The 19988-nt window shown below is 43.5% G+C and overlaps 1 protein-coding gene across 4 annotated transcripts in view; it reads right to left on the bottom strand.

Moving 5' to 3' along the window:
• Window positions 1-1474: 1474 nt before the first annotated feature.
• NACC2 (NACC family member 2) overlaps window positions 1475-19988 on the bottom strand; it is a 74225-nt gene continuing 55711 nt past the window's right edge. For 3 of the 4 annotated variants that reach the window (XM_089535135.1, XM_089535136.1, XM_089535137.1), the window contains exons 3-6: window positions 18122-18289; window positions 16332-16437; window positions 15772-15869; window positions 3337-14502 (exon numbers count right to left, since the gene is read on the bottom strand). In XM_089535135.1, the coding sequence (XP_089391261.1) occupies window positions 14003-14502; window positions 15772-15869; window positions 16332-16437; window positions 18122-18289 (872 nt within the window). In that variant the 3' untranslated portion in view covers window positions 3337-14002. Of the gene's footprint in view, window positions 2245-3336; window positions 14503-15771; window positions 15870-16331; window positions 16438-18121; window positions 18290-19988 lie in introns of those variants that run through there. The other variant, XR_016282123.1, reaches the window with a different exon arrangement.

The following is a 19988-nucleotide window of genomic DNA, read 5'->3' as shown; positions in this document are numbered from 1 at the left end:
AATTCAAATAGGCTTGGGGGGAGCTTCAGTGACATTGTCTGGCATTCTGCTCGAGACTTACGTCTTCATAAATGGCTTTGTGTGTGTGCAAAATTGAATCAAGCAGTTCTGCAATATCTGTATGCACCTAAGGGTTCCCATGAAGTTACATGTATGGGCATCCATTGCATGACGGTGGGGTGACATTTCCATCTTGGCCCAATGCACCTCTGCCATTAACTCAAACTGCAAAGCAAATGCAAAAAGTATCCAAGGAGGTCATTAATACAAGTTAACTCTTTCACACCTCTGGGTAGCGATCCGCATTTGGCCATGATGCTAACACTTTAAAAACCCATCTGGGCCCAATACACTATGAGGAGGGAAATGTCTTTTGCCAGTCATTTGAGAGGAATGTATGCATCAACATATATATATTAAAACTCAGTATGCTTAGGCAGTTGCTCTGGCATTGGAAGCGATTGATTTGAATTGCGGTGGAGCTATCCACCAAATTGGTCCTGAAAAATCCATACCACGACTAAGAGTATGTGAACGGAAAGATTAGTGCTGATTTAAGCAACTTCCCAGGCTAAATTTGTACGAGGCCTGAATCCAATTGGTTAGTCTCCATTAGAGTAAACCCACTGAATCAATGACTGAACGGTTTGTTGTCATTCATTGCCATCAAGTAGGCTTGGACTCATGGCGACCGTATAAATGAGATTTCCAAGTCACCTTGTTATCAACAGCTTGGCTCAGGTCTTGCAGACTCAGTATGGTTTTCCTCTTTTCCTTTTCCCTGGAACAGTAACCTAATGGGTTTCCATGACAGAGCAGGGATTCGAACCCTGATCTCCGGGAGTCTGAGTCCAATGCTCAAACATGATGTGGACTAGTCTCCGAACTACTGGCGATACCAGGCCTCCAACTACAAGCCAGGTCTCACACTATACACCGAAGGCGTTGTTGTGTGCCTTCAAGTGACTGCGACTTATGGGTTACTTTATCGTATGGTTTGCTTGTCAAGATTTCTTCAGAGCATGTTTGCCATTGAGGCTGAGAGAGCGTGACTTGCTTAAGATCACCCAGTGGGCTTCCATGGATGAGCAGGGATTTGAACCCTGGTCTCCAGGGATCCTAACCACTATACCAGTAAATAAAGTATGTATCCTTCTCCTCCTGCCCCAAACCATCGTCTGCATACTCTCTGCCACTACATGCAAAAACCTAATTTTGGAAATGGCTTTGATAAGTAATCAGTGTGAGATATTGGGCCATCTGGGTGATGGCTTTCTCAAAACACTGATGCCTGCAAGAAAAGAGGGGGCAATTTCTGATTATAACAACTCATTTAGAATAAATCAGCTTGGAGAATAGTTTCTGCAACAGGGTGGGAAACGTTATTGTGCAGAGGATTCGACACAATGACACCCCCCTTCCTCTCCTTTTTGATTCGCAGGGACAAAATTAAATGGCTCCGGTTTGGGGGCAATTTCCTTTTATTTTTATTTTGGGTAACTACAGAGGAAAATGCAACTTTGCAGCATTTTAATGGTCAATTTGGATGGGTAAGCAGGCCGTAAACTGACAGTAAGTGCAACAATCATGCTTGATGGCGAACGCCGTCCTCGACAATTGGCTGGAAAAGATAAGCCCAAGATGATCATTTATTCTTTAGATGGCATTTTTACTATATGTACTGTCGTGCCTGCTTATCACCATTGTGATGGAAATGCCCATTCCTAATGCAATTTGATCGAATCAGGCACTAAGCTCAGGTTCGTAGCTCTTGGACCTCGCGCTGTTCCTGAAAGGACAGGTTGGCACAGCGGCCAGGAGTATCTGCCCAGTTTCAACTGGTGCGCCAGCTGTGCCCTTTCTTTCGCCAGAGGCGCTCATGCCTGTTGTTGTTGTGTGCCTTCAAGTCCTTTCTGACTTATGGCAACCCTAAGGCAAATCTATCATGAGGCTTTCTTGGCAAGATTTGTTCAGAGGAGGTTTGCCATTGCCTTTCCCTGAGGTGGAGAGAGTGTGACTTGCTTAGGGTCATCCAATGGGTTTTGTGGCATCCATAGATTTTGTTATTCATGGGGTGGGGGTCCCGGAAGCAAAGCCCAGCAGATACCAAGGGCCCGCTGCATTCCCCATCACCATGTATGGAAAGAAGCGGATAGAAGGAAAATCAATTCATTGGAGATGCGGTGCTGAAGTGAGAATTGTCCAATCCATTGTATTCCCCATCACCATGTATGGATGCAAAAGCTGGACAGTGAAGAAAGGCAGATGGTAAGAAAATCAATTCATTAGAAATGTGCTGGAGAAGAGTGCTGAGGATAACATGAGATGGTCAGGGCAGGATTCATAAGATCATAAAAGTTGGAAGAGACCCCAAAGGCCATCCAGTCTAACCCAGTTCTGCCATGCAGGAAGACACAACTCAAGCACTCCCAACAGATAGCCATCCAGCCTCTGTTTAAAACCTCCAAAGGAGACTCCACCACACTCTAAGGCAGTGGTGGCGAACCTATGGCACATGTACCAGAGTTGGCACCCAGAGCCCTCTCTGTGGGCACATGCACCATCGTCCCAACACAGAGTTCACTAGTTTGTCACTAGAAAGCCAGAGGGATGTGGCACTTTGCGATAAATAAGTGGGTTTTGGGTTGTAGTTTGGGCACTCGGTCTCTAAAAGGTTCACCACCACCGCTCTAAGGCAATGGATGGTATAAAAAGTTCAGTCCTTATGAAAGTGTAACATCTGACTCGCCTTATACTGTAAAGCTGTGGTTCTCACACTTTTTACCTTTGCACTTTCCTCTCTGACTTTGTCTAGTGATTCTTCCAAATTTGTGATGCTTTCTGCTAGTAGTATGGTACCATCTGCATGTTTTAGATTGATGTTCCTTCTTCCTATGATGTTTCACTCCTCCTTCTGCCATGTCTAAACCTGGTTCACTTACGATAGGTTCGCTTTAGCGTCACCATAAGTCAGAAGTGACTAGAAGGCAAACAAGGAGACATAGAAATGTCTGTTTCCCCCGAAGGAGAGCATGTATGCTTCTATATTTATGCTTGCCTATAGATATAGAACAGAGAGCCTTTGGCGATGTCTGATAAACTTCCCACATTTGCTGTTTTTTCTCCTAATTTAAATCTAATTTAAATCCTGTTTTTCAGCGGGATTTTGCTAGTGTGATAAACTCCGAAAGGCTGACAACTGCAAAGAACCTTCCATCGCTCCATCTAAAGAGACAGAACCACAACTGTTTTACCGATGCCATGGGATCATAGGCCAGAAACAAGAGACATATATATATATATATATATTTTAAATTTACTTTATTATTTTGTAAATGTGAATTTTACAAAGCAATTTTTATATAATTAATGATCACATTTTTTTAATGGATTTCTTCTCATAATATGAAAATGGCTATGACCACACTTTTGAACTCTTGGGAATGGATGGGAAGGGATGCTTCCTAAATGTCTTTCGCCCCATTTGTTTTAAATCTGGTACAGTTATCGATATTGATAACTATTGATATCATCAGCCGCGGCTGCAAAAATAACAGTCTCCACCGAGAGATGATGAGAAATGGCACATCATTAACACAGAAGTTGTTGTTTTGTGTGGCTAAAACATAACTTGGCAGCACTGTGTAACCTTCCCTATAGTGCTGGAATTATTATTATTATTATTTCATTATTATTTCATCATTATTATTTTTATTATTGTTTTTAACAGTCGTGAGTTACAGTACTACTGGATAGTTCAGTACAGGCATCTAAGAACAACCTTGTTCTCTTAAGACTTTCCTCGAGACGATTCAAAATCAACATATATTTCTTTTAACTCAAGCGCAGTCCAGGTTAAAACATGTATAATATTTACGCTTAGAATTACGTCTTTATAACTTTCTTCTTCGCCATTTGACTCTTAAAAATAGTATTGCAAGTCCTGGATCCCTCCCTCCTCCCCACCGACCCCAAATTCCCACTTCATTTCATACATAAAAATTCACACAAAGTGCAAAAAAGGTACAGTGGAAGAAACGGATTAGAACCTCTGGGGAAAACAAACAAACAAACAAACAAACAATTCGGTCAAGTGTTTCCCAAATGCCATATCTGACCACGGCAGGGGGTTCCTGTATCTATGGGGCAATGAATCTGCTCTATGTTTTAGTCTCAACTTTAACACATCTAAGGTGTGGAAATAGGCATGGAAACTCCTCCAAATCAGTTCAGCACTTTGGATCGTCCCTTTAAAGTTCAGACCAGAACCTGGAGTGGATTCACTGCCCTGCTGGCATAGGAGCTACCAGCCACTACTGGCAATACATTATCATTAACTAACCACAACTCTCTCTCTTTCTCTCTAGTCCAGAAAAGCTTTTGTTGCAAGAAATGCATGTTCGCTGGTACACAGTGCTAAGAGGAAACAAGACTGGCGACCTGTGCAAAACTGGCTCTCCCAGGAATGAGAAGGTGGGAGTATTTTTGTGTCTGCAAGACACGTCTCCCTTGCACAGGCTGCATCTGCACTGCAGAAATAATCCAGCATGACACCACTTTAATTGCCATGGCTCAAGGCTATGGCATTCTGGAAATGGTAGTTTGGTGAAGCACCAGAGCACTAGAATTCCATAACCCTGAGCCACAGAGGTTAAAATGGTGTCAAGACGGATTATTTCTACAGTGTGGATGCAACTATAGGGGGAGTTCTGCTGTGACTGCCATGGTGGAGGGTGAGCTGCCATGGGTTCCCAAAAGCATCGCCACAGTGAAAACAGAAGAGGGCTCCTATACGTTTTATGAGACCATGAGAGCTCTAAGATTTTCCGGAGAAGCCCTTCTCTCCGTCTCACCACTTTCTCAAGTTTGTTTCTTGGGGAAAAGAGAGACAAGGCCTACTTGGTGGCTGCTCCAAGATTCTGGAACTCCCTCCCCAGAGATGCCAGGTTGGCCCCGTCCTTGCCTTCCTTTCCCCAGCATTGTGATGCCTCCAGTCTTTTAGGGAATGACTGAAATGGGTTTTTAATGGTGAGCTGTCAAGTTTTATGGTGGGTGTATAAAGCCTTTTGACGTATTTTAATGTTGATATCTTCATAAATCAACCATCCTTTAAATAAATTTACTGTTTATAACTTTAGTGATGTTTTAATTGTTATTGTTTTTAAGTATATTGTAAGCTGCCTTGAGTCGCATTACTGTGGGCCCTCCACAAACTGGGGTTTGGGACGCAGAACCCCCACGAAAGTGGGAAAAAACACTAAGAAAAAATACTTTATTTTAGGAACTCTATGGTCAACATCCACTAGAAGCTGACCTGAACATAGAATTATACTAGAGGACCTATAAATGCCTACAGGAGTGTTCTCTCTAGGAATCTCTAAGTCCTCCGGAGCAACTTGATGGTCAATATCCTCTAGATGCTGACCATAAAGTTGCACTGGAGGACTTAGAGATTCCTAAAGAAGTATTTTCTCTAGGAATCTCGAAGTTGCTTGTTAACCTGGTTGTGTGATCAGCAATATTTGCCGAAATTTCCCTTTCGTACACAACTATTAAAGATACAGGAGACCTCTCTGCCTTCAAATCTGACAGCTCTAGGTAGGTAACCTCTAGCAGCACAGCAGTAATACAGCAATGCTGGAAATGCTGTGCATAGGTTCTCAAAAGACTGGCAAGGACCTTTTCATGAGTCATTCTTCCTAACTGACAGAACTGAACTGAAATAGTGGAATAGACCAAAAAATGACCAGAGGTGGGAAACGGTCAGGAGCATTGGTCCCTTAGAGAAATTTGGAAGTCCACACCACATACTCCTGAAAAATAATTCAATGCCCTCTCCCTTCTAAATGAAAAACATGGTCATTCCTATACATTCTAGGGAACATTTCCCTACCCTAAAAATATTTTTGGGTATCTTGGAGGTCACACACAACTTTGCAGGTTGCATCTGTACTGCAGAATTAATGCAGTTTGACATCACTTTAACTTAGAAGACTCAGTGCTATGGAATACTGGGGTTTGTAGTTTTGTAGGATACTTAGCCTTCTTTGTTAAAGGCACCTGGTGGCACAACAGACTACAAATCCCAGAACTCCACAGCACTGAGTCATGGCAGTTAAAGCAGCATCAAACTGCATTAATTCTGCAGTTCAGATGCAGCCACAGTTTCTGGCATATAGAGACTGCAACATATTGTACCGGTGTTGTAGGAACGTCTTAGATCTTAGAGTGCAGAGTCCAGGACTCAATGGCCATTGACTAACCTCTCATGCCCAGGCTAAGAGACTGCCTTGAAATAAAGGAGGCACTATGTCTGCATCCGCACTGCAGAAATAATCCAGTTTGATACCACTTTTAACTGCCATGACTCAGTGCTACAGAGTTGTGGGAACTGCAGTTTGTTGTGGCCCCAGAGCTCTCTGACCCCAAAAGGGTTCAAGCCCTGAACTGTGCTGTGGAAGTCAAAAGCACAGCTCTGTACGAAGCATGTTAAGGAAACAAATCTCACTATCAAACGGCGTTGCGGTATTTTTCAAGAGAGGATGTTGTTACAAAGACTGAAAGATGAACAACAACGTGAGGTAGGGAAATAACAGTCTCTTTCCCGGTCAATAGCTTACGGTAAAATGGATGTCTAGCTAAGATGTTTGACGACATACAATTGAGAGAAAGAGAAATGCTTGAAAATAATTCAAAGCACTGGACTGTAGGCATTTTTGGGAGCCATTTATGGGTGGCTAATATTAATAATAATAATTTATTTCTTATCAATTAATAATTTATTTATGGTCATAGATCAAATATTGATTTCTTATCTGCCTCTACCCAAAGCTCAAGGCTGGGGAAAGTATGGCTTGCTAAACTACCTTTCTCCAACCTGGGGTTTTATCTGTGTGTCGGACTACAACTCCCATTATCTCCTAATGTTAGCCAGGGGAGGATGGCAGCTGCAGTCCAACGTACCTGGAAGGCACCTGCTTGGGTGCATTTGCCCAAAACAGTGGCAGCACCAAGGACTTTCAGATGGAACAGGATTTTCAAGCCTTTTACCAGCATTATTTTTCTTTCTTTTTAAAAAATTAAAAGTTTAATGACTAACCAACTCTGGAGACACTGCTGCATGAATAGGCGCACAGTTCCTTCCTTTTGCTCTGATCCCGTGGATGTTTTAATGGCAGAATCAGATGCATTTTGAGCCAGGAGCAGAGGACAGGTTGTGAACGGCGGTCAGAGGATCTCAAAAGCAGAGCAAACGACAAAAATATGGCTTAACGTTGTCTCATCTTTGCAACAAGATCAGATTTCTGGAATCTTTGTAAGGTTGTTTTTTTTGTCCCGAATTTTGGTTCTAACAAAACCCTCCCCCCCAATAACCTGGAATTATACAGTCTTGAACATGGATTAGATAAAAGTGGCCTCTGAAAAGTCATGCTAAGCTATAAAGCAACATTAGGTGGTTGGTTGGGTAGGCAGTCGGGTTTTCTTTGTGTTCATTCCAGAAAAGGAGAGGAAGGAGACAAGGTTTCGGTTCCTATTCTATAAGGTGACAACCACTAAAACCACATTCCGGTTTTGTGTTCACGAGTTTGTTTTTTCTCTTTCTCTTCTTTAAAAAGGTGCTTGATATAACTTTTAATATATTTATATATATATATATTTATATATATTTATATAATATACACATGTAATATTGCTAACAGTCAAGCATTAGGAATAAAGGTGCAGACATACCATAAATATTATGCTTCTGGTTTTTCTTCTTCTTCTACGTTTAGGTCTAGAAAGATGCCGTTCCCATTCACATTATGCATTATTACAGTCAGAAAGTAGCTCCCAGACTCTAGGGACACAGCTAACATCATTGTAAACAAAGGACGAGAAAATTTCAGGGTGGAGGGAGGGAGTTCCTTCTGATCTCGGTACGGTTTTGCTTCCGTTTTCTCCTCGAGGAAAACGTGCGATCTAAAAAGGCTAAGGCACTCAGGAAAGCCTGATAAGTATGGGCTTCATGCTCCCTTTACATTCTTTTTTGTTTCAATTTTATTTGCCAAGGATTTTCGGTTTGAAAACATTCTCCCTTCCCGTTCAGAAGGATACAATCACGAACCACAGAAAGTGTCGCAAAGATGCCACGAATCCTCCACATTGAGGAATATTGTGTGTGTGTGTAAGTGTGTTTTAGTGCAAAATGCTAACCATCACCCGGACGATAAAAGGAAAACCCCACGCCCTGAAACAAACCATTCACATTTTTTCATGCTTACCTCCACTTCTCTCTCTCTTTCTCTCTCTTTCCTAATTAGAAAGTAAAACATGAGAATAAATTGAAAACCAACAATGCAATTGTGCTCAGTACAAAAATACATTTTTCATTGTGCAACGTGACACTCTTTCTGGATTCTTTCCCTCCCCAAGCCATTCAAGTATCGGTCTGTCTTCCTTGCCTCCCTCCTTTCTTCATTCCTTTCTTTTTTTGTTCCGCTAGTTTGATCAGCTGTGCCTGCCCAATACCAGCAAGTGCCCTTTGGGTACAGTTTCTTTGGGCAAGGGGTCTTGTCTGGAAAAAATATATGCACCGTTTCTGCATTGCCCCAAGATATAGGTAAATGTGCATGGAGGGAAAAGAGATGGGGAAGGAAGGGAGAAAGAAAGAAAGAGAGAGTGGACCTTCCAAGCTGGACTCAGGATAGCAGCACAGCAGCTCCTCTACATGGCTCTGGGAACTGAGTCCATTACGTGACCAAGGGCATGGCTAGCCAACTTGCCTTCTAGCTTTCCAAAATCTGCTGACTGAGATCTCACCGAAAGGATGGTCAGGCAATGATTCCAAAAAGCAAAAGAAAGCACACCAATTGGTGAAATGGGAAGTCATGCAAGGAATTCTGACTGATGGTATAATTGTCCTCGCAAGACCCTGTGGCCACATTCACATAGAATAGTGAACTAGTGAAGACTCTGGGAAATCAGAGGTTACCGATAATGAGTTGTGCAACCGTTGAGCCCTGTGCAACCTTTAATCCACACCATTTTCCCTCCCGCTTGGCTCCTTCTTCTAGTACTGTCGGCCAAACAAACCTCAAACCAGGAATACTGGTTTCTCGTATAAGCCAATATCACAAACCAAGGTTTGTGTGAGGCTGAAAAATACTGGTTTATGAACAGAGCCACAAACCAGGGTTCCTAGGTTCAGATGGCAATCTAAATCAGAGATGGACTAAGTGGATCGCATGTGGCCTCCAAGGCAGTTTTAACAGCTCCTCCCCACCTGATGCTTCTCCTCGCTGGAGAGAAAAAATCCGTACCCCAATTTGCTTTGTTCCTCCTTATAAACTCCACTGCCTCAGAACCTCAAATATCAGAAGTGAATGGATGGCCACCTCTGATTTTCCTTTTCTGAACGATCTGCGCATGTCCAAGCAAACAATGGGCCCATAGGTCTGTAAAAGTTGCATGCCTCTCCAGTTAAATTAACTATTTCTAGTTTGTTTAACTGCTAGCAAAAGGATTGAGAATCTCAATGAGTCCAGGGGCCAAAAAGGGCCTGTGGAAGTATCTTGCTCTTTGCAGTGCTATGGTTGCCCTGATGCAGATCAGTAATCCAGAGTCTTAAGGAATCTTCTGTCTGGAATGACCACACAGTTTACCCAAAATGCCAAGAAGAAACTAAGCAGGGAATGGTCAGAAGTCCACTTCCAGTTCGGAACAAAGAGACTTTTTTTTTAGATGTTACACATTGAAACGGTGAATAGTTACTTCTGAAAATGCCCAAGAGAGGTAATTCAGCCTTTTTAATGTGAAAGGAATGGTATTCTGCAGGCATCTGGTGCACAAAACAGTCTTGGGGCCACTTGTGGTGGACGCTTCATTCACTGGAAAGTAAGGATTCCTTAAGACTCTGGATTACTGGTCTGCATCAGGGCAACCATTGCACTGCAAAGAGCAAGATATTTCCACAGGCCCTTTTTGGCTCTTAGGCTAAACAGAGAACACTAGACTTTGTCATGTTTCTGAGCTACAAAGCTGGCAGTGGGGCAGATTTCAGAGATACAGGCCTGGGATAAAAGAATAGAACCCCTGACTTTTGTGTGCTGGCAGAGAAGAAACAGCATGATGAGCTTTAGCTATTTCTATACTGGCCTAAAAAGGTAGATTTCAGCAGTTCGGACCTGTCCTGACTAAGCAATAAGAGGCTAAAGGAAGCTTCACGGCTGCATCTTTGAGAAACAAGTCATTGCATCATAGAGTTGGAAGAGACCCCAAGTGGCATCCAGTTATGCCATGGAGGAAGAGACCATCAAAGCACTCTCAACAAATGACCATCCAGTCTCTATTTAAAAACCTCCCAACCTTGCCACACTCCAAGGCAGAGTATTCCATCACCAAGCAGTTCCCATGAAAAGCCAAGCACTTTTCAAAAGGGTTAAATCATCTCCAATATAAATTGCAACGCACAACTCCCATCTGCTCTTGGGCAGCCTATTCAATGGTTAAGAACGCTATGAGTACACCAATATCTGGAGGGACTACAAGCTGCTCACTCCTGCAACAGAAGCCAAGACCTAACCTGGTGCCCTATAAATGTTTTGGACTACAACACCCATGGTCCTTCACCAGAGGCCATGCTGACTAGGGCTGATGTGAACAGTAGTCCAGAAGGGAGCTTGGTTGGGGAAGACTCTTATGGAGAGCTGAAACGCTTCCATCCATGAAGGCAACTCGGCGAAGCTACCGATGATGAGATATGAGCAGTCCTTGAAATTTCACACACCAGATGCTTCCAACATTTGGTCTCGGGTTTTATTTCCCAGCAGAGGGTCTTGCTGGGTGCCCAATTTACAGGGAATTGGGGGCAGCTTGTGGGATTTTGGGGTATGCTTTTGGGACAAATGTTTGGCTGAAAAAGAAACACAATTACAACTGTCTGAGGGCTTTGTGACGCTCTTGAAGAGCCCACAAAATCAAGCATCAGAATGAATGGGGCGCACAGGTGTACTTGGTAGAGAAGAAATAAGGACTGTTGTAGGAAACTGGCTTCATATATTGTCTATTTTTAAAAAAAGGCCAAAAGCAAACACTGACAGTTGGGTGGCAAAGGAGCGGGTCATCTTGGTTAGCTTCCAGGAAAGACGGCAAAATTCCAAAAGCACAATTTCGACACACACACCCAAACCACAAATATCACAGTCTCACCTGCTCTTGCACCAGAGTTTTATTTTAAAATCTGACTTTGCTCTATCCATCAGAGACTCAATGGACCTTCAAAAGCCTCCTGCATTCCCTGGACCCAGTGTATTTTCTCTAGGAATCTCTACATCCCCAGAGTGACTCTATGGTCAATTTGTGGCAGAGTCATGCTGGAAGACCTAGAAAGAACATATTAATCAAATCTGAGAATAATCAAATCCGCAAAAGTCAAAGTTGCAAATGTAGAAGGCTCACTGTAAATATAATAACTATTCTTGCGTGACAATCAACAGTAGATATCATAGGAGGCTTCAGCCAAGACTAAGCCAACCACCAAAAAAACCCCTCCAAAGCCATAAATGGAAATAACACACACACCCTGCTCCCAGCCTGGGATCCATGCGCAAATCCTGTCACAACCTGCACTGCCATCTCCACACATACTGGCTGCCCACCACATGTTCAAAGTCTCCAGAGTGCTCCTTCATTCACAAACATCTTCTGGACACAGAAGTCAACTGGCATAACGTCCAAAGAGAGGGACCAATCTCCTCTCAGCCCTGAGCACATACATGCACATAGAAACACATAGATGCAGCCCAAAACAACCAGAATTCAAAAAATACCCCTCCATTCTACCATCATGTCCGCAATATCACCTTTCCTTAAAAGGAAGACAATGAGCAGAATATTGCACAGGGGTACATCTATGTGGTGTGGGCTGAACAAAATGAGAGCACTGCACCATGTAATGAGAAATTTCGCTCCAGTCCTTGAATTTCTAGCCTTGCAGAGAGTGAGATGTTGAAAAACATTCACACCTGGAACTCTTCTATTTGCCATCATTGCGTTCTCTTGGTCGCATTGCCTGCCCCTTTTCTTTGGATCCCAAAACTTGGTTTCCAAATGTCTGGCTTGAACTTTTAAGTGGCTTGCAATGCTAAAAATTTGGGGGACTGAAGAAAAATATTACAGAGGGAGCAGAATTTCTAATGACCTTTCCTCCCTCGGTGATGACACTCCTGATAATGCACATCCTAAAGAGATATATAATATGCTTAAGGGGTGGCAATTGTATGGCTACATGCAGCCTGCCAAACTACCCACTGCTAAACCATTCTGCCTAAATGCGGACACTGACATATTATGCATCTAAAGAGTGCAAATATCCACTGCCGTGCTATTCTACCCCACACCCCACACTTGTGAGATCCAAAACAAATCCTTGTTTTTGGTCAAAGCTGATTCCAGAAGTCCAACTTGACACCATCAGCCTACATACCATTTCAGCTTGTGGCTCCAAATGAGGGCAAACAGATTTACCAGCCTGTTGGGTTTTTCCCTGCCATTAAATACAAAATTCAGGAGGAAATAATGCATATCAAATTTATGGCACCTCTAAATATCACTCAGGCAGGGAAGACAACTTACCAGGAGGTCTACACCTTTCTCTACACTCAACCCCACTGGGGCTCCATGTTCTGATGCTCTGGAGCCACTGTATCTGTCACCCGGAGTGCAATTCTAAAAACAAGGTTGATGCTTCCCATACATCTTGTTTCCAATGGAAATGGCGGGCAGCTATTTTTTATGGAGGAGTGCCAGCAAATTTGGCTGTAATGGGGCCAATAGGAGCTACATTGGCCTCTGGGGTAGGTGTTGCTCACCTCCTATGTAAACGCTACCCCTAACAGAACATGGGAATAATTTTGGAATGTCTTTTGTGACACACTCACAAGTGGAAGACCTTAGATATTCTTCAGGACAAGTTCTTGAACCCTGCTGACCACAGAGGGCACGCTGCGGGCATGTCAAGCCCAAGGCAATCCCCAGCAGGAAGCCCTCATTTCAGAAAGGGTCTTGCATTTGTGTTTCAGAAGAATAAGGACAAGATGCCCAAAATACAGTGGCCCTTTGTCTACAGGGGCTGGCACAGCGGTTGCCAAGCAGACGGAGGAAAGAAAAGAAAATGGCAGCAAGAGGAAAGAAGGAAATGGAAGGGATGTTTTGGAACAACAAGTAATGTGGTAGAAAAACAGGCGCCAAGAGATGGAGGCAAGAATCTTGCTAAGCAGAAATGAAATTAAAGGCTGTTTTTAAAATTGCCACCTGACTGATCCTGTGGCCTATTCCTGGTGGTGTTCCCAACGGGTTGGGCACTTCTATTCTCAGTACAATAGCCCTTGAACAGAAGATAACTCTGTCCGCACGGAAGACAAACTAAAAAACCAAGGAAAGGAAGTGTGCAAAGAAAACCTCCAAGAGAAAACCTCCTAAGATGGCAGACAGTGCTTCAGCATCTCCCTCTGTGACGCTGCAGTGCCCGCTCACCCTCTCCTTGCCCGTTTTGTGCCATCTTTCCGGAACGGAGCTGGGGCTGTCTTGTCCTGTGATAGCAAGATGGGAGGCTTTGGGCAAGTGATGGAGGAGGAGGAAGAGGAAGAGAAAGAGGGGGGATATGGTCTAGCTCTTCGGAAATAAAATGCTACAATCTTCTAGACTTAACCTTGGGAATTATTATTTTTCTTTTATAAAAAAAAAAGGAGCCCAGGGATCTGTCTGTGTTGTTTTGTTCTCCGTACGTTAAGGTTGCCTTAGACCTAGAGACGCTTACAGTATAACGAATGTGATATTTTCCTTCATAATTTTTAAACACAAGCAGAATAAAAATCACATTTTTCTCAGGCAACAGTAGCAGTTCAGTAGGTAAAGGGTTCGATCACATTTTTTGTTTTCTGTATTAATAATGCATGCAAGCAGCTTTAGTATTATAGATCCCTCATCGGTCACACCCAATCGGCCATCCTTTCTCTCGTGTTCATAAAGTCCCTCCGTAGTTGCCCTCCTGTCGTCTCATGGGAGTTTCCGGCCGGCTGTTGGAACCAGATCCTTGTTCAAAAGGCTGTACGGTGCTTTGGCTCTCTGAAGCCAATGCTTCTGGGCCGGCGGACTCCTGTATGACGGAACCGGCCCCTTCTCCATCATCACTTGGCTCAAACAACTGGCTGGATCCGTTGCTTTGATCGACAGTTACTGTGTTAGTTCTCAGGGCCACGATCGTTCCAGAATCGCTCCTCCTTTCTGCATAGATCCGTTGTTCAAAGATTTGAGCAGTGGAAGGCTGGAATTCAGAGTCCAGAGGGACGCTGTTGGTGGTGGCCCCCATGACAGAGCGGTACATCTCCATTCCCTCCGGCAACATGGACTTAATCTTTGGGAGCCAACGCTTGCGCACTCGGCGGGCATTTGTACACATGTCGGCCGCAATGACATTCATCTCGCTCTCCTTGAAGCTTGGAGCAAAATTCTGACAATATACTGCAAAGGAAAGGTGTGCATTTTTAGAATTTATGTTTAGTCTGTCCACCTGGAGTGTGGTCTTCCTCTTTTCCTACTGCCTTCTACCTTACCAAGCATTATTGTCTTTTCTAGGTAGTCACGTCTTCTCATGATATGGCCAAAATACGACAGCCTCAGTTTAGTCATCTTAGGCCCGTTACAGACCGCCCAAAAGGGGCGGTCTCAGGCTGCTGCCGGTTGCAGCGTGGAGGAGCCGCAGCAGCCAAACCGCGCGACTCCTCTGTGCTGCAAAAAAGGAGCGTGAAAATCGTGCTCCTTCCGGCAACCCGGAAGAGACGTCGCAAGTGCCAAAGTGCGCACTTGCGATGTCTCTTTTGGGTTGGGACGTGCGGACGCAGAGCGTCCGCTACGTCAAGGCGGCGGCGCCCATCTGTATAGGGCGCCGCTATCTTGACGTATCGGTTACGCGCGAGGGGCAAGGCGCGTCCTGAAGCGCCGCCCCTCACGCGTAATCGCGGTGCAAGGATGGCGCCTCTTAGGCCCGTCTGTAACGCGCCTTAGCTTCTAGGGAGAGTTTTTATTTGACTTGCAGAAGCCTAGGGTGTTGTAAATCCACTAAACAGATGTGTAGTGGTCAAGAGGGTTATACTGGGACTTGGAGAATCAGGGCTCAAACTTCCACTGAGTCATGAAACACATTGTGTGACCTGAGGCCAGTTACTCTTTCTTTTGGCTTTTTCTTTTCACCTCACAGGGTTGTTGTGACGATAAAAAGGAATGGAGGAGAGCCATGTTTTATGCCACCCTAAGCTTATTAAATATAAATATAATTTGAAAGCCAAAGTAGTGTATTGGTTTGAGCATTGGACTATCTATGACTTTGGAGATCAGGGTTCAAATCCCCCCATGGCCATGGAAACCTTCTGGGTGAAATTAGGCAAGTCACATTCTCTCAACCTCGAAGGGAGGCCATGACGACCCCCTTTCTTTTCAGGAAAGAAAACCCTGTGATAGGGTCACCTTAGGGTCCCAATAAGTTGTAAATTATTTGAAGGCACGCAACAACAACAAAATATAATTCCTCCTTCTCTCTCATGTTTTATACGGTTATAAAATATTGTTATTCCTTAATAACAGTAATAGTAAACTTAGCAACAAAACATGACTCTCAAAACAACCGAACTTTTAAAGACCAATTTGTTTGTAGCAATGCAATAAAAACATCCAATCCTGTCTCTTTCCTTGCCTCCCCCCTATCTTTGTTAGGTTGCTGTTTTCCCCACTTACGTTTCACAGCATTAAGGACCCGACTATCAAGGGGTTTTCTGCTCGGATCACTGGTGGAAGACCGGATTCCCGTTCCGCAACTGTTGGCCAGTGTATTCCTGTTCCAAGAGGCAAGTGGGAAGCAGAGTCTCAAGAGCAAGACACTGGAACATAATAGCTAGATTGCAGAAATAATAGTTGCATTGCAGAAACCTATCACCACTACCATAACCTTTGCAATATCCATGATCTCAAGCAGTAAAGAGAAGAGTTCATTTTAGGAAGAAAAAAGATTTCAAATGGGTTTCATTGGTGGTGAAAAAGATTCATGGATGTGTCTGATGAGCAGAACTCTTACCAGTGCCCTGAAGTGTATTTTCACAATTCACTAAAAGGATTTCATCACGTTTCTGCAATGCAGCTATGGCTGGAGTTGTAAAGTTATGAAGCGCAGACTATAATGTAGGATCACAGTCATGCATAATAGGAATGAGAAGCTCTGTGGGGGTTTAAATGGTGGGGACAATTTTACAAGTCCTGGGGAGACCTTTCCTGTATCTCTAGACCTTTGCCATACCTACCTGTCAAAGAATGTGGCCAGGAGGCGTCGCAGGAGAACTTTGTGTTTCACACCTGCGCACAGATGGCAGTTCATCAGCTGCCCCCGCGTAATGTAAACACCAGAGCCTGGGAAAGCAGAGATAGAGAGAAAGATTGCAACTGAGAGGCCAAGAAGTCACACCTTGAGACCAGTTCTGAGACAAGGAAAGATGCAACACCTGGAATTTCCCCAATTCTTTCATAACTGTACAGTTATAGCATTACGGTTTTACTTTCATTGCCCTGGCTCTATCCTATGAAATCTTGGGATTTGCAGTTCAGGGAGGATTATCTAGAATCCTCAGCCAGGGAGATCGAATGCCTCGGCAAACTACAAACTCCAGGATTCCATAGGTTGGAACCATGATGATTATACTAGAATCACAGTGTTGTTTTTCAAAGAAGTACAGTTGGCCATCCATATCCACGGATTCTTTATCCAGGGATTCCACCATCCACGGCATGAAAATATTCCAAAAAGAGATCAATTCTAAAAAGCAAACCTTGATTTTGCTATTTTATATAAGGGACACCATTTTACTCTGCCGTTGTAGTTAATGGGACTTGAGCATCCATCAGTTTTAGTATCCATGGGGTGGGGTTCCTGAAACCAAACCCCAGTGAATACCAAAGGCCCATTGTAGTCTTTCATCCTGAAGTATAAAAAGAAGGAAGGATTTTATTTCCTGGACTTTATGACTCTTTGTCTCCAAGAGCTTGCATAGCCAAGAAAGAGGAATGGCCTCTGCCTACATGGATATCCCTCTGTACTATCTTAAGTGAGAACAACTATAACAACATCTTGACAAAATGTAGGCCTGTGACTTGTAACATTGCTATATTTTTCTTTCTCCTATATGATTTGTAACACCTTTGCCTGAGAAGCCGCCAGTGGAACTTTGAAAGCATGCATCATGCATTTTGGTTAGCCCTATAAAAGCATCGCTGTTTTGTGGATTGTGAATGTTATTGTACTTTGCTGTAGGGCCAATATGGCTACCCCTGAATATGTCCACCATCTCTAGCCATTCAAAACAAAAATGGGATATTTCACAAGGGACCGTAGAAGAAAAGCACCTCCACAGGTACCCCATATCTTGCAGACATCTTCATCTACACTTCCAGTTGTATTGTCTGAGCACTGAGCCAAGTGAATGAGACGTTGCTGTCTTGACTTGCTCACGGATGGTGGGCACAGAGAAAGCCAGGTGGCTAATTTTAGAAACAACCTTTATTTAGGGCAGATTAACTTCATAAACAAAATGTATTTAGGTCAGATTGATTTGAGAAACAAGCATGTTCGCTTTTGGGTTCACTGCACTCTCTCCCGATCTTTTCCTATGTTTTGATATTGCCGTTTTACAACACCAAATTATTCAGAAGAAATGCAGGCTCAAAGAATTCTGTAATAATGCTGATTTTTAAAAAAATCCCAATAGTTCCAGCTAGTGGGAAAGCAGGTTTTGAATGACACAGTTGTGAAAAAGGGTTTGTTGACAACTACGGAAGAAAGACTACATTCAACGGGGTTAATTGTGACAACTAGATGCACACAACTAGTTTAATATAACAGGTTCAGATCAAGAAAGAAAATGGTTCACGAGCCCCGACTGTTTGCTCCTGGAAGACAGCCTGAAAAGGTAATTTTTCTGGATCATAACTCGCCAAGTACTCAGTGGTTGTGTTGAATCCTGGCATATCCTGGGAGTTGTGGTCTCCATCAAAAAAAGGAACGCTTCCAATGCTCCAAGCATGCTATTATAAATACTACCTGCAACAAGTTCAAGTTTTTCTCCAGGATCTCCTTCTGAGTAGAGTTTTGGATGGCACCGATATCCAATCTGACTGATGAGACTGGCCGGGAGGGCGACTAAGTCACGGCGGATGAGGACGCATGACCGGCTTTCTAAAGGAACCTGCTCCGGCTTCTCTTGAGGCACTTGGGAAGAAACGAAAGCAAGGAGGAAAAGGGTTAAAGCATCACTGGGTGGCTTCATAGGGTTGTTGCTCCTATGATATTGTGACTAGCATACTGGTTAAATGTGGAATAGACAGAAACACTGTCATATGAATCCATAATCTGTTGGCAAACCTTGTACAAAGAGTCATCATAAATGGCTGTGTTTCAAACTGGAGCAAAGTCTCAAGCAGAGAGCTACAGGGTTCTGTCCTGGAGCCGTGACGCTTTCATGTTTTTACCAATGACTTAGATCAGTGATGGTGAACCTTTTAGAGGCCAAGTGCCCAAACTGCAATCCCAAACCCGCTTGTTTATTGCAAAGTGCCATGTCCCTCTGGCTTTCTAGTAACAAACTCTGGCAAACACTGTGCTGGGGAGACGGCACATGTGCCCACAGAGAGGGCTCTGAGTGCCACCTCTGGCACGCGTGCCACAGGTTTGCCATCACTGACTTAGATGATGGGGTAGAGGGAATTGCTTTTGTTTTCCTATTTGTCTGTCTGTCTGTCTATCTATCTATCTAGACAGTATAATTCAACATCAACATAAAGAAAGATTCAAAATGAAAACTAAAAGGAAAAGAAGAAAATGACAACCATATGTTGTTATTGGTGTGTGCTTTCAAGTTCTTTCTGACTTATGGTGCCCCTAACGCAAGACCAGAGCTCAAACCTCACTCAGCCCTGAAAACAAACTGGTGGGCTTGGGCAAGTCACACTCTCTCAGCCTCAGAGGAAGGCAATGGCAAACATCCTCTGAACAAATCTTACCAAGAAAACCGATGACGAGATCACCTTAGGGTCCCCATAAGTTGGAAACGACTTCAAGGCATACAACACACATACACATTTGAACCCTGTGTAGATTGAGCTGACCAAAGTACAGTCTGCAAACCACATGAAGCCTCCCATTCCCTCTTAAAATCTTAAGAGGCCAGAAGCTGCACCAAAGCTGTGCTTCACTCCTTAGGACTGGAGCATGGCTTTGGCACAGCTTCCAGGCTCTTAGGATGGATGCATCATTTAAACTGCATACCTCCAAAGTGACCTGAAACAGCTTTATTTTGGCCTGTCTGTTCGGGCCCATAGTAACTTATTCAGGGCCCTCCAAACCAAAGGACACCATCCTCATATTACCTTCTGATTCACAGATTCCAGATTTTCAATATCCTTTTTGAATTGCAGTGCCCAGAACTGGACAGAGTACCCCAGGTGGGATCAGACCAAAGCTGAGTAGAGTGTTATTATTGCATCCCTTCTCTGGACATTGTATTTCTGTTGATGCAACCCAGAATTGCATTGGCTCTTTTGACAACTGCATGGCAGTTGTGGTCTACTAAGACCCCTTGACCCTTTTCACATTTATATGTTGTCAACCCAGATGTCAAATTGGACAACTGGACAAACTAAGCTTGGAACAAACGCAAAGCCTGAATGGGCCTATGACAACTGTGAATGTATTGATACAATTAAAAAGATTAAATCTGGAAAAGCACCAGGCCCAGATGAACTACTGGTAGCATATGGTAAGAAACTTGAAAATGAGCTACTTCAACTATTAAAAACGGTGAGAGATGAGTTATTAGAAAAAAGGCAGATGCCAAATTCTCGAAGAAATGTCTGTATTACAGTGCTTCATAAAGAAAATACAGATGAGACATTAACAAAGAATTATAGAC

Source organism: Sceloporus occidentalis, unplaced genomic scaffold, assembly GCF_023333645.1.
Source record: "Sceloporus occidentalis isolate IW3139 unplaced genomic scaffold, rSceOcc1.0.p SCAF_8, whole genome shotgun sequence".
In the NCBI taxonomy this organism is placed as follows: domain Eukaryota; kingdom Metazoa; phylum Chordata; class Lepidosauria; order Squamata; family Phrynosomatidae; genus Sceloporus; species Sceloporus occidentalis.
Note: the sequence above shows the minus strand (reverse complement) of the source record. Positions and strands in the feature narration are given on the sequence as shown.